Source organism: Paramormyrops kingsleyae, chromosome 6 (assembly GCF_048594095.1).
Source record: "Paramormyrops kingsleyae isolate MSU_618 chromosome 6, PKINGS_0.4, whole genome shotgun sequence".
Lineage (NCBI taxonomy): Eukaryota > Metazoa > Chordata > Actinopteri > Osteoglossiformes > Mormyridae > Paramormyrops > Paramormyrops kingsleyae.
Window position 1 is genome coordinate 33,298,233 of NC_132802.1, and position 14,725 is coordinate 33,312,957.

Below are 14,725 nucleotides of genomic sequence, written 5' to 3' on the forward strand. Positions count from 1 at the left end.
TTGGCTTAGCCTGGTGAGGGTCACAGGGGGATCAGGAACCTATCCTAGGCCAGCCAGCACACAAAGCTGGGGTACGTCCTGTAGGGTAGGGGTGTTCTCAACCCCCAGTGCACAGACCGGTACCATACTAAACCATGTTTAGTATACCAGAGGGCTGCAGATTGCTGGGGGATTTGTGGAGGGTTTGGTTAATTTCCAAAAATAAACCATATATTTGCAATTTTTTACAACCCCTCATGTTCGCACTTTCTGTTCGCATGTGAAAAAAATGGAAAGAGTTAAACTTATTATATATTACCAATTGATTCATCTCTCCTGGAATCTCCTCTGTAGGAATACAATATCTCAGGGTACACACTCACACTGTGGTGGGCACAGTGACTCAGTAGGCAGCACTATTGCCTCACCCCTCCAGGAGTGGGAATTTGAATCTCACCTCTTGTGTGCGTGTGTGTGCGTGTGTGCGTGTGTGTGTGTTTGTGTGTTTGTGTGTGTGTAATTTTCAGTTTCTTTCTTCATTTCCCCCCTCAGTCCTGTAAGAGGTGTGTAGCCAGACTAATTGCCATTTCTAAATTGCCTGTAGTGAATTAATATGTATTTAAAATGCAAAGCAAAGATGAGTGTATATCAAAGGTCTCAAACTGCAGTAGGTGGGTAAGAGATAAACCAGGATTATTTTGTAGGACTCTCTCATATTATCCTTCCTCCCAAAGGCTGTGGGCTGTTGCCAGTGATGTTCGCACAGGGAGGTCACTGGCCCTTGCAGGCCTTTCTTCACGCGGGGCGGCAGGCTGGGGAGAGGCAGCAGCTCTCCTACACAAACACGCTTTGTTTTGGCTGCACTTGCTTTTCTTTTCATCCAGAAAGAAATCTGTGAAGCTTTTTCCCAGCTGTTATGATTGCGTCCCCCTTCGAATGGGGGCCAAAGTGACCCTACTCTAAAAATTTGTCTCTGTTTGATGCAAAATCGTCAGCGTCAACGGGGGGCAAACATTGCACTGACTTGTGGATGACTACGCCATGCTTCGGGTGGGGGTGGTGATGGCAAGTCTGTTGTTGGTGTGACTGCAGATCTTAAATCTCCCACGGCTGCCAGCAGAGTGTGGAAAGGAGGGGGTGAGGCAGTAATGGAGTGATACAGTAGCTTCTGTTGGAGAATTTACCAGAAATTAACGAGCCATTAAATGCAGTCTCTAGAGTAAACTTATAAAACACACAACATTAACTGTATGACTAGACAAGTAAAGAAGCTGCTGCATTTAAATATGTGCAAAAATATAAAGAAAGTATATAGATAAAGATAATAAGGAAGGCAGGCACAGTGAGCTCACGCATCCAGGGGTGCGGCCTGAAGTCCTAGCCGCACTCTGCCTACAGGCTCTCCATGCCATTGTGTACTGTGGTGAATGGAATTGGCTCCAGGTCCGCGCCCCCCCCCCCCCCCAATTATGTACTTGATAGGGTAACACTTTACTTGAGGGGGCACAAATATTGGAGTAGTACACTCTTACTTAATGCATTAATTAAGCAGAAACTAATGGCTTTTCCACTCCCACAAAGAACCGAGCCACACCCAAGCGGTACTCGAGGTGTACCCAAGCTGTACCTGAGTTGTACCCGTACCCAATCTGTACCTGAGCTGTACTCGTACCCGATCTGTACCCAACCTGTACCTGTACCTGAGATGTAGCCATACCCAATCTGTACCCAATCTGTACCCGTACCCAAGCTGTACCCGTACCCGATCTTTAACGGAGCTGTACTTGTGCCCGATCTGTACCTAAGCATGACCAAACCGAGCTGGTTGCATCACCACCATCTGATTGGTCGAAATGCACAGAGATACTTGTGTTCTGTGCATGGATTATCTGAAGCAAAATGGTATATTCTGTATGTAATTCATTATTAGTAGTATCACATATCGCAATGTATTGATGCATTCCCGAATTTCCAACCTCCTACGTAAAAACATAAATAGATATAGAACAGCTGAACAGATTGGATTTGCAATGTAAATTTATGTAAGTGAGTGTTAATTCCTTTACCATTTGATATTGCATAACACTCCTATTCTCACAACTGTGCTAGCAGACATTAGCACACAGTAAAAAAATAATAATAATAACATAGTAAATCTTGATGTAAACCATGTGAACAGTAAATAAGCATCTCTTTGGATTTATGTCCCTTTTGCTCTCTAAACCTTTACCAAGCTGACCCTTCTGCAGTGGAAAACCGAAGCAAGCTGTAAGTACACTGTAACTAGTCTCTCTTTGTAGTAAGGCTCCGGTACAGGTCAGTTATAGTATAGCAGTGGAAAAGCACCATACTGATCCCACGTTTGTTCATCATTAATCAGTCATAATAGTTCATGTATTTCATGCAGTTTCTATATCTGTTCATGATTTGTACTTGAATCGTAAATGAGATACTAAGTTATTTGTGCCCCCTCAAATAAAGTGTTACTGTTACAAGTACTAAAGTCTGATGTTCCAGTAAAAGTATTAGTATGGGAAAGAGTCTTCCATGTTGACATTGCTCATTTGCTCTTTTAAAAGATAAAAAAAAGTGCCAGTTTCCCCAAATAAAAATGACAAATACCATGTTACTTGTGTTAATTTATCTGACACATTATTTTAAACTGGTGTAAAAGGAGATCCCAGTGTAAGAAGTCCCCAGTTTATTTTTGGTGTGAGCCCTAGATCATAATCACCAGAGTGTCGATAATGATTCATGTAAGCCACTTGCATACATATCCACAGGTAACATGTACACGACTGCCCAGTTGAAACCATATCTAATGACAATTATAATTGTTAGGTTAAGTGGCTTTGCTCTTTAATAAGAGATTTTATCAATTAAAAACCACTTTCCTGCCGCTGCTTGCTTCACCATATCTATTTTTTGTTACCATGGACTGAAATAGTTCAGTGCCCTCCCTGGTATGAAAAGGTTAGCTGTCAGAGTCAAGGTCTTGAGAACAGAGTGGGGCTCTGTGAAAAGAGGATACCAGCAGATAACAAAGTCTATGATGAGTGATAGGCCTTTAGTCTGCCGGAGCTGTCATCCCCCCCCCCCTGCACCCCATCACCTCAGAAACAGGAACTAGCCTCCCAGTCACTATCCTACAGTCTCAAAATCAGAGTAGAAAAAGTCACGCTAAGTTTTTAAAAAAACTAATCTCAATGAACACAGGACTTTGGCAAAGACCGTCATGCTTTAACGCGGCATGTCCGAGAATCTGGAGCCCTGAGCTGCGTGACTCTCCCGTCCTGCATGGCATGTTACAGCTGGATGGGAAACATGCCATTGCTGTTTCTGTGGGAAGAAGATTTACTCTGTGTTTAATGAGCGTGAACGACAGCACTGTCTGGGTATGGATTTAATCCCCCTAAGCTGCCACCGTTTCGGACCCCAACCCTCCCCTCCCTGATTCCTTGACCGGGGGTCCGACTATGTGTGGAAGGCTGACTTCTTTGTGTATCTGGGGGGTTATTTGCTGTCTGTGCTTGTAGGTCATGGGCATCTGTAGGCCTCGTCCTGCTTTCTGCCTGGACTGCTTGCTAAGAGTACAGTAGATTAGATTCAAGTATATTGTCATGGTGCTGAGTACAAGTACAAGGGAATGAAATGCTAAGGCTTTAGGGGAAGTTTCTTATGTCTGCACACTGTCAGAAAATAGAGTACCAATTTGTACCTTTGTTTGTTTGTTTTTTCCTGATAGTACAAAGGTGTCTCCTCTCTCAAACGCTTAGAGTAGAAAACCTTGAGAAGATAAAGTTATTTCTGTCAGCTTAAAGAACAGTTGCCCTATAGTACGGAAATACAGCGATGTGTTATTCTTAGAGGTTGACATCCCATTTACGTCGGCCCGTTTTTAAAAATTCCCCATTGGCCTGTGTCCTGTAGACCAGCTGAGGATCACCAACCTACGTGTGAACCTCACAAAGCTGCACACGTTGGGGGACAACCTGCTGGACTCGCGCCTGGAGATCAAGGAGAAGTACTACTACGCCGTGTATGAGATGGTGGTGCGCGGGAACTGCTTCTGCTACGGCCATGCTTCCGAGTGTGCCCCCATCGAGGGAATTAGGGGGGATATTGAGGGCATGGTGAGTGCAAATGCAGCCCACTTCACAGTAGTGGGCAGTTTGTTTAAGAGAGTAATTTTCCACTTTTTTTTTTGGCACGTTAAGCACTGTACTTTTGTCTCTTACACCCCCAGGTGCATGGGAGGTGTGTCTGCAAGCACAACACTAATGGACTGAACTGTGAGAGGTGTGACGACTTCTACAACGACGTCCCCTGGAGGCCGGCTGAGGGCAGGAGCACCAATGCTTGCCAGAGTGCGTGATGCAGAACGACTTTTACACCTGTTTTCACTGCTGACCCGTCACCAACATCAACATGAATGAGACTTTTAGGGACTCCTAGTGCTACAAGCAAAAGCATTGGGATGGAGGTTCTGGAAAACCAGGCCCAACTTACTGGTTTGGTTGAGACACTCTTGTCATTCCTAGAATGCAACTGCAACCAGCACTCAGACAAGTGCCACTTTGACATGGCTGTGTACCTGGCCACGGGGAATGTGAGCGGCGGCGTTTGTGACAACTGCCAGCACAACACCATGGGGCGTAACTGCGAGATGTGCAAGCCCTTCTACTACCAGGACCCTGCCAGGGACATCCGGGACCCCGCAGTGTGTGTCCGTGAGTAGCCCCCCAGGTCTGGGGAACAGTGGGTGGAGAACATAGATTATCACAATGGAGTCTTCACGTTTCCACCTCCTTGTAACAATTACTGCATTGCTTATCGATTGTTATTATTCCGGGGTTTATTTGGGTGAAATGCTTTTTTCGAATGTCCCTTTTTGGGAGTCTGCTTGGGGCTCTTATGTCACTGGTCCAGTCTGTGTTTTGCCCCTTGGTTAGCCTGCGACTGCGATCCCGATGGCTCCCTCAACGGAGGTGTCTGTGACGGACACGACGAGCCCAGCCTGGGCATGATGGCCGGCCAGTGTCGCTGCAAGGAGCACGTGCGGGGCCGGCGCTGCGACCGCTGCAAGGCGGGCTACTTCGGACTCAGCGTGGACGACTCCCAAGGCTGCCAGCGTGAGGCCCCGGGTGACGGCGTGGAGTGAGGGGGGGTGTGTGTGTGTGTGTGTGAACCAATCACCACATCTCAGCACCTCACTAACAGCTGCCCCTCCCCCCCTCCTCAGCGTGCCAGTGCGACTCCATGGGTTCAGTGTTGGAAGGTGCCCAGTGTGACCCAGTCACTGGAGACTGCTTCTGCAAACGCCTGGTGATGGGCCGGACCTGCAGTCAGTGTCTGGTATGCATGCCTGGGTGACCCACATGCCAGCGACCAAAATCACATAGGGCATGTAGATGGGGGCCCAGTGGCATCATTTCGGTCAAAGGAGCAGTTAATTCAGCACCTGAGCACCTGCTGCCCTCCATCCACCCTCTTCTACAGCCTTACCCTTCTATTTCAGACAGAACCTACTTTCTATATTTGTAAGCATTTCACTTCCTATATGGGCACAAAGCACCAGGTGGTCTTCTTGCAAATCGTCTCCCTGCAGATCCCCCACTTCCTGTCTTGGCTAGGAATAGCACCCTGGAATGTGGGCACCAGAGAGGAGTTCATTCTCTAAATTTAGTTCTGTGATCCACAGACTCCTTGGTGGTGTTGATTACACAAGTTTTAATTGCTTTCTGGGCCTCAGGAAATGTTGCAAGAACTGTGCTTCTGCATACTTTGGTCTTCACAAATTTTTTTCCCAGTGATGTTTAATTTAAGCTATGTGATAAATCATATCATCTTAGTTAGCATAGCCCAGTAGCATTGCTGAAATGAATAGGAATGAATGCAGACAGACTGTAATGACTTTGACTATGTGAGCCAATGTGTTGCATCAGTGATTCGGTGGGAGGTATATGAAGGGTGTCAGATACACTACAATGGAGGGCTCAAGCGTACTCACCTAGGCCTCCCAGTGCTCACCGCTGTCCCTTCTTCTCTCTGCCCGTCCTCTAGCCGGAACACTGGGCTCTGAGTCACGATTTGAATGGCTGTCGAGAGTGTGACTGTGACGTGGGCGGGGCAACAGACAACCAGTGAGTGCTTGTGTCTAATCACCCTTTTCATCATAGAATCACAGATACAAAATGCAAGGTGTTGCCAGAAATCTAGCAAGCTGGTCTGGTAATTATGGAAAAATGGCACTTATTCAATGATTTGTATCACATTACCAGGAGAAGCACTGCTGTTATTTGATATACATCCTAGGCAAATGCGTGTGCTACTGCAGTCGTGCTTTGATGTTAATGTGCAGATGCTCGCATTTGTCTGCTTTTGCCTTTGTGGGTAAATCCGTCAGCTCAGCAGATGGGTGTGTATGTCTCTTGTTTGTGTCCCTGTGTGTGTGTGTGTGTGTGTGTGTGTGTGTGTGTGTGTGTGTGTGTGTGTGTGGACCCATCTTGGCGGTGTCTGTGTTGACCCAGCTGTCTTCCTCCCCAGCTGCTCCATGGAGACTGGCCAATGCCGCTGTCGAAGTCACATGATTGGGCGCCAGTGTAACCAGGTGGAGCCTGGGTTTTACTTCATGGCTCTGGACCACTACAACTATGAGGCAGAACTGGCCAAACTGGGGCAGGTAACCACACTAGGCGGCATCGCTAACATTACATTTATGCTCAGCTCTCATCGTCTTGGCAATTTCAGTGGCCTGAATTTGAGCCTCAAGGATTCTATCGCTGCATTTACTTACAGCTCTGTGTCTCGTTATTCTAGAATTACTCACTGTAATTTGCAGAATGTGGATATCAATTATACTTCAGCTAAATATTAGCTGCATCTCCAGTTATCCACTCCCTATCCACAATTGTAATTCCCAATGGTATGAAATGATTGACCATAGTTACAGACCCTCACTGTAAATGAACTTACTGAGCATGTTTTTGCTGCATCCCATTTGTGTGTTCTATATGCCCCACTAGGGCTGCACTGTTGTGGAAAGGGAAATCCAGCCTGGTCACACAGCCACTTGGACCGGCACTGGTTTTGCCCGTGTTCCTAAAGGCAGCACTTTGGAGTTCTCAATCAGCAACATCCCATACTCGATGGAGTATGATGTGTTGATTCGCTATGAATCACAGGTGAGTGCCAAGACCTTGTATATGGGCCCTTTTAAGTTCCAAGCTGGCGGGGTATGGACCTTCTCACGAGTCCATCAGTTATGTGCCTAACTGCTTACTTGCCCACACCAGATGCTACATGACTGGGAGGAGGTTCACGTGAGTGTGGTGAGGCCAGGCCCGATTCCCACCAGCAGCCCCTGTGGCAACACCATCCCTGCAGATGACCTGCTGACCGTGTCCCTGCCCATCGCCTCCAGGTCTGAACTGGGCCCATCGTCCGGCAGTTCCTACATGACATGAGCCAGCTTGTGCTGTGTCCAGGCTCACAGTGTTAGAAGCTGCCAGCTTGCAGATTGATGTGACATCATCATAACACAAGCCCAGACTGCTATTATAACCACCTCTCCTGCTGCATGCACATGGAGGCATCTGGACGAGGTCACTCACAAACTGGTGCACATTATTATAACCACTTCATATGCAACTCTTACAGTTTTGTCTTGCTGTCAGGTTATAGCTTTGTCGTACTATCATGTTACAGGTTTGTCTTGCTGTCATGTTACTGTTTTCTCTTCTATCATGATACTGGTTTGTCTTCTGTCATGTTACAGGTTTGTATTGCTGTTGTGTTTGCAGGTTTGTTTTACTGCCAAGGCCTGTCTGCCTGGAAAGGGGAGTGAGCTATACCCTTCGGCTGGAATTCCCGTACTTCTCTAGCCGGAGCACTGTCCCCAACCCTAGTATCCTGATTGACTCTGTAAGTGCTCTCTCTCACTCTTTCGCTCCTTTATTCTCCCCATCAGCATTGAGCATGTCACTCCCTCCCAATGCAGATCTCCCTGCTCCCTCGATACTCCTCCCTGGAGATGTTCATTGCTGGGGATCCCGCATCTATCGCCCGCAAGCAGACCTTTGAGCTCCACCGCTGCCACGACACAGGCAAGGCTGTGACGAGCTCTCTGCTCAGCGACACCTGCGGCAAGCTGCTCACCAGCATGTCCGCCATCATCAATGATGGAGCTCTGCGTAAGTAACTATGGGCAGCTGTGGAGGCCAGGGTCATCACAGGAGCATTCCGGTCAATTCCTATGTTCGCTAATTTCCATTTTTAAAATACACCAGCAAAATCATAACACTTTTCTTCACTCCTGCTAACAGCCATCAGAATTCTCCAAAAATAATCCATCTACACCAGCGATGGCCAGTCTTATCCAGAAAGGGCCGCTGTGTATGCGGGTTTTCACTGCAACTCCCTAATTAGATTAGCAATTAGAAGACTGATTAGCTAAAGAGTCCTCACACCTGGCTTTGAACAGTTGATCTAAAACTTATCTACAGTGGCCAAGAAAGCCCAATGCAATTCAAAATAAAGACGAAAAAGCCCAATGAAATTCAAAATCAAAAATGCACATCTAATAGAAAAATGCACTGCAAAGCAACAAAGGATATTATTCAAGTTCATAACGCATGTGCAAACACACCACATTTTACTAATGCGCTGCACATTCACAGACGTGCTGCATATACAGAAAGCAACTGCAACTTCAGAAACGTGCTGCAAATAGCTACAATACAACGAAAGCGTTTCCAAAGGACACTTTTTCTGGGGCATACTTTTCAATGGAGCCAATGCAAATAATTTACAGTGGAAACTGCTTATAGTGATCACGCTTATATGGATCAAAAAGCTTGGGACAAAATCATTCCTGTACAAATAATGTTTAAATAATTCACTTATAGTAGCCAAGTACGTTACGTTAAAAACATTATTACAAGAAAAAAGTGTTCAGAAACACTTCCGTTGTGTTGTGGCTACTTGCAGTGCGTTTCCAAAGTTGCAGGTGTTTTCTGTATTTGCAGAGCATCTGTAAATGTGCAGCGCATTTGTAAAATGTGGTTCACATGGGGTGTCGTTTTGATGAAAGTGTTTTCTGAATTTGTGTAACACCTACGAATTTGCAGTGTGTTTGCAGGTTCGTTATGAACAACAAAGCAACTGCTTTGTTGCTTTGCAGTGCATTTTTCTATCAGACGTGCGTTTAACTATTTTGAATTGCATTGGGCTTTCTCAGCCACTGTAGTTATCCCACAAGCCTGCTTATACACTGGGCCATTGTGGATAAGATTGCCCACTCCTGATCTACACACATACTCCACCAAATCTTAAAATACTGTTTCAAAGTGTCTGTTTTAATTATTGTTTAAGCGATAAGAATACCGAGACTGCTGAGAGGCAACTGGGTAGCAGTCAATTGTTTCTTTCTGTCCTCACCCACTCCAGCCTGCCAGTGTGACCCCCAGGGCTCAATGAGTTCTGAGTGTAACGCTCATGGAGGCCAGTGTAGCTGTAAGCCTCACGTGATTGGCCGGCGCTGCGACCAGTGTGCCCCGGGGACGTACGGCTTCAGGTCTGCGGGGTGTAAACGTAGGTGACCCTTTACCATGGAATTGACTGATGGGATGCTTAATTCTGAGGGGAGGAAAGGGGTGGGGAGCACATTAATCAGCATTAGGTAATAATAGAGCAAGTCTGTCATCTTTCTATGCATAATACTGTGTAAACTGTGTGCACTTAAGTAAACTGATATACTTTACTCAGCTGGTCCTTCCTCTGTAGTAGAGCTCTAACACTATTTATGTTCTAGTCACCATTTAACTTGTTAGTTAGGCAAAGGTTCCTCACTGAAGCAGCACAGATATTGTATCCCTGCTCCCCTTTTTGCAATAACAACCCCCCACCACCACCCTTGCTTCCTGGCAGCGTGTAGTTGCAGCGTGGAGGGCTCGCGCACCCCCTTCTGCCATCAGCACACAGGCCAGTGCTCCTGCAACCCTGGGGCCTTCGGGCTGCACTGCGACAGGTGCCAGCATGCGCACTGGGGCTTCCCCAACTGCAAGCCATGCCGCTGCAATGGGCACGCCGATGAATGCGAGGAGAGGACCGGCCGCTGCTTGAACTGCAGGGGGAACACGGCGGGGGACAAGTGTGAAAGGTGGGGCGGAGCGGGGAGGCAGGGCTAGGCTGGGGCCGGGCTGGGTGGGCGGAGTCGTGGACAGAGCCAAGGGTCACCTTAAGAAAACCTTGAAATCAAGTTGCTTCTTTGCAGGTGCGCCAGTGGTTACTATGGCAAACCGGAGCTGGAGTCGGGGAGTCAATGCCGGCCCTGCCCCTGCCCTGACAGCCCCACCAGCGGTCGCCACTTTGCAGCATCCTGCTACCAGGACACCCGCAGTCACCAAGTGGTCTGCAACTGTAACCAGGGCTACACAGGTAAGTGCGTCACCATCACCGGATAACTGGCTGCTCTGTCCTTTAAGTCTTAAATCCAGGAACAGAATATAGGGCATAGTAAGACATAACCTGTTGGAAATACTTGTGGGGCAGATGGCTCCAGAGGACAGTGCCCTTCAGCTTTTCCCTGTATTGTACCACATCTGTGCTTGTTACTGTTCCCACGTTTGCTTCTCTCAATGCCCACTTCTGTTCCTCAGGGAGGTAGGTGTTCACAGGCTCATTTATGGGTCAGTAACGCCTCTTGTTTCCCTCTCCCACCGCTCATTCGGTTCAGGAATGGTTAAACGCTCCAAGGGGATCATCCAGCGTGAGTAAAGGGGAGATTCACTTCCCCCAACTCTGTCTCAAACCCCCTCACCCAATTCTGATTGCCCGCATGGCTTTAGCCACCCCCTTCACAAGATGCCACAGCCTGTCCTCATCATGATGTAGATAGCTAGTGCCCCTAAGAACTGACCCAGGACCTGTTTTAGCAGCACATCCTTGTCCGCTTGAGGTGTGGATCCAGGGTCATTGAGAATCTCCTCTTGGGAGGGCACTAGTTGTCTACCAGCAAACTTTGGTCAGCACTTGTCACCTCTGCTTGCAAATGTCACCTACACTGCTGCCAGTCACAGATTTGGTGCCTCCGGAGTGAGGAGAGGGAAGGAGAGGAGAGTCGAGGAGACTGGAATAGATGAGAGGGGAAGAGACAGGAGGAGATGGAAGGAGACAAGAAGTGTTTAGAGGGGAGGAGATGGGAGAGAGGAAAGGGGAGGAGACAGGAGGAGAGGAGATGGGAGGAGACAGGAGGAGAGGAGAGAAGATAGAAAGAGAGGACAAGAGACAGGAGGGGAGGAGAGGGAAGGAGAGGAGAGCCGTTGACGTGTTTATCCAGAGAGGACTGTGGTCTCTTAATTTTTTCCATAGCTGTATCTTTACAATTTCTGATGATTATTACGCTGACCTAAATAGATTCTAAATAATCTGTAAGAAATCGTTCCCCTTTTTGATCACATTGTGTTTCACACAAATCAAAATAATGGCCATATAGTGAGTTTGTCATTTATCTCTATAAGTACAATTCTTTTTTTCTTTTTTTTTTTTTTTTTTTTTTAATGACCGCCTTGTAACACTATGAAGATTTCAGCAGTGGGGAGTGTCTCTGCTCCTGTAGCTCACCCTTACCTCCACACACCCTGAATGCAGGGAGTGTTTTACCTTTCTGGCTGCTCTTTTTGTGGGGCAATGATGCTCTGACAGGAGAAGCTGGGGAGGCCCTGCTGTAGATCCCAGCTTAATCTGAGCTAAGCTCTGCTTCCTAAACAGTGTTTCACTTGATCTGGTGTTGCTACTAATATAATTGCCTCCTAATGTGTTATTTTATGCCCCTTTAATACCCAGACTTATATAATTATATGCCAAAGTATATATTTAGTAAAAAATACATGTATACCATCTATGTATATAATAGTCTCTAAATTTTTCATATCTGCTATACATTTTCTCCTAGGTTACCTGTATGTTTTCAGATTTGTAGATTTCAAGTCCTAGTCAGACATAATGAGCACAAACTGGGTTGTTCGTTTCCAGGAATAATCAAACCCTTTTTCCTGATCTATTCCTCTGTGGTGCTCTTGAATCTCCAAATGAGGTCACGCAGTGTGTCTGCAGGAGCATTTGTGCTGCAGGGCCTCTGCATTCGACCTTCTGGAAAATCATTTGAAGATGTTCTGGAAATTTAAACCCTACATGGAAAATCTCTCGTTTGTCTTTCTGTCCGGTGTTCCCCCTTGTGCTACCCGTTTGCCACCTGACCCCCAATCTGCTCCCCCCGGTGTCACCAGGCTCTCGCTGTGATGAATGTGCCCCTGGTTACTACGGCAATCCCTCAGAACCAGGTGGCCGCTGCCAGATGTGCCATTGCAGCAACAACATCGATATGACCGACCCGGAGTCATGCGACCGCCGCACAGGGGAGTGCAGGAAGTGCCTTTACAACACGGAGGGGCCTGACTGTGGAATGTGTAAGATTAGATACTACGGGGATGCAAAGCGACGGAACTGCCGGAGTGAGTTGTCCAACCCACACTCCTGCACGCTGAAGCCTAGTTCTTGGTCCCCATGAATGATTCGATAACTTTGATTGATCGTTGTTTTGTTGATACGTATATTTTACTGTATATACATGTACATTCTGAGGCGCAAATAGAGATTCTGGGCCCCCTGACAAAATGGCACCTCCCCAGCTTGGGTCGACAGTAGATTTTGGGGCACCTGTAACTTGCTGGGCCCTCTGAATCTGCCAGGGTATCCATGCCCACCCCCCCCCCCCCCCGACACCTCTGTGTATATTAAGCTTGTTATCTTCTTGTATTTCACTCTTTTATGTAGAGTTGGTAACAAACATGCTGCAGTATTTCAGCAACTAGTCATTTTTTCACTGTTCTTCCATCAACTGGACTTTTCTTAAACAATGTTCTCACATTCAAAATTTCCCAGAATGCACCTGTAACTTCCTGGGCACCGAGCACAAACAGTGCTCCTCTCCGGACAAGTGTGTGTGCAACCGCGGGACAGGCCAGTGCCAGTGTCTGCCCAATGTTAGCGGTCAGACCTGCGACCACTGTATTACCAACTACTGGAATATGGCCAGTGGCCGTGGCTGTGAACCCTGCAGCTGTGACCCCATCAACGCTGTTTCAGCCTCCTGTAATGAGGTGCGTTCCGCCACCAGCCCTGCTGTCTCTGTAATGAAGGTGTCTTATCTTTTCTGTAATTATGAGGACTGGAGGCATGCAGGGTGACAACCAGCCCTGTCCCAACCAGACAAGTAAACGTGAGTATAAGCACAGTGTTTCTAATGTATGTTGGACTCTGCCGGTGTGTCTCACCAGTTTACAGGCCAGTGCCACTGCCGTGACGGGTTTGGGGGAAAGACCTGCACAGAATGCCAAGAGAATTTCTGGGGCAATCCCAAGGTTCAGTGCAGAGGTACGTTGTTACACATGAGTGGTCTGTGAGTTCAGCATGTCTTAAATCATTATGGGGGAAATCTGCCTGTTTCAGTCTTTCAGTGATTTACTGTACCAGTCAAAACTTTGGACCTACCCATAGAAATTTATTTGTACTATTCTCTATGTTTTAAAATAATTATAAAGACAACAAACCTATAAAATAACATGTATGAAATTATCCACTGACCAAAAAAAATATTTATTAAAGAAAAAAATTAATTTTTTGGGAGGGGGCAGATCTGTGGGTTGGGACTCAGAAGGTTTCCAATTCTAATCCTGTGGTCAGCAGAGTGATCTCACCATTAGACCCTTGAGCAAGGCCTTAACTCCAGGGACTGGTTGACCATACTGTCTCCTCTATGCCAGTTCCATGAGGTGGCCTCCTGGGAAGCTTTTCCAGCTGTCCTGAAGGACACATATATGCTGAGCTCTTATTGGCTGCTTTTCTTTCACTCTCGGGTCAAATTCCTCCAAAACCATTTGTACTGTGTTTAGGTCATGTGGCCAGGTCATGTGATGTAGCACGATCACTCTTCTTTGTAGGTGACTTGGCGTGTTCAGAGTTTTGACTGGCACTGTAACATTTGATATCTCTGAAATGGTACTGGCTACACGAGTCGCTCCTGTTTAGTGTGGTCATCTGTTCTGTGCATCATGGCCTACATGGTCATCGCCAGTCATGTGATCTGCCTATGGTCATGTGACCTACCTTCAGCACCTCCCTCTTTCCCCAGCCTGTGACTGTGACCGGCGTGGCATCGAGACACCGCAGTGTAACCACCTGAACGGGCACTGCGTGTGTCAGCCAGGTGTGTCGGGTGTGCGCTGCGACCAGTGCGCCCGCGGCTTCTCAGGGCACTTCCCGGACTGCCAGCCCTGCCACCAGTGCTTTGGCGACTGGGACCGTGTGGTCCAGGATCTGGTGGCCCGTACCAAAGCCCTGACTGAGCGGGCCCGTGAGATCCAGCTCACTGGCCTGACTGGCGCCTATGAGAAGAGCTTTCGCGAGATGGAGAAGAAGTTGGCCAAGGTCCAGGGCATCGTTAACACTCGCAATGCCACGGCTGAGGCCATCGCCAGCCTCATGACCCTGACTGAGGACCTCAGGTAGTGAAGAGCAGCCATGATGTCCAGGAAATCCATAAAACACACACACACATACATGTGCATTTGTATTCAGATTTTTCTGGAGACTCACTTGATTGGGGAAAACCCAAATGCCAACAATGACTACCTTAGTCCCTACCCAACCCTGACCTTAACCATAATTAACCAAACAAAATACAAGA

General features: G+C 47.3%; 1 protein-coding gene across 4 annotated transcripts in view; it reads left to right on the plus strand.

Annotated features, from left to right (window-relative positions):
• Positions 1-14,725, plus strand: part of lamb2 (laminin, beta 2 (laminin S)) — a 39,229-nt gene that overhangs the window by 17,477 nt on the left and 7,027 nt on the right. For 3 of the 4 annotated variants that reach the window (XM_023825839.2, XM_072713096.1, XM_023825841.2), the window contains 19 exons: positions 3,910-4,112; positions 4,226-4,346; positions 4,521-4,709; positions 4,932-5,111; positions 5,222-5,334; positions 6,043-6,122; positions 6,526-6,661; positions 7,005-7,163; positions 7,275-7,402; positions 7,782-7,902; positions 7,979-8,171; positions 9,427-9,570; positions 9,907-10,138; positions 10,253-10,416; positions 10,715-10,747; positions 12,267-12,491; positions 12,922-13,139; positions 13,317-13,413; positions 14,171-14,543. In XM_023825839.2, coding sequence (XP_023681607.1) covers positions 3,910-4,112; positions 4,226-4,346; positions 4,521-4,709; positions 4,932-5,111; positions 5,222-5,334; positions 6,043-6,122; positions 6,526-6,661; positions 7,005-7,163; positions 7,275-7,402; positions 7,782-7,902; positions 7,979-8,171; positions 9,427-9,570; positions 9,907-10,138; positions 10,253-10,416; positions 10,715-10,747; positions 12,267-12,491; positions 12,922-13,139; positions 13,317-13,413; positions 14,171-14,543 — 3,109 coding nt within the window. The remainder of the gene's footprint in view (positions 1-3,909; positions 4,113-4,225; positions 4,347-4,520; positions 4,710-4,931; positions 5,112-5,221; positions 5,335-6,042; positions 6,123-6,525; positions 6,662-7,004; positions 7,164-7,274; positions 7,403-7,781; positions 7,903-7,978; positions 8,172-9,426; positions 9,571-9,906; positions 10,139-10,252; positions 10,417-10,714; positions 10,748-12,266; positions 12,492-12,921; positions 13,140-13,316; positions 13,414-14,170; positions 14,544-14,725) is intronic. The other variant, XM_023825840.2, reaches the window with a different exon arrangement.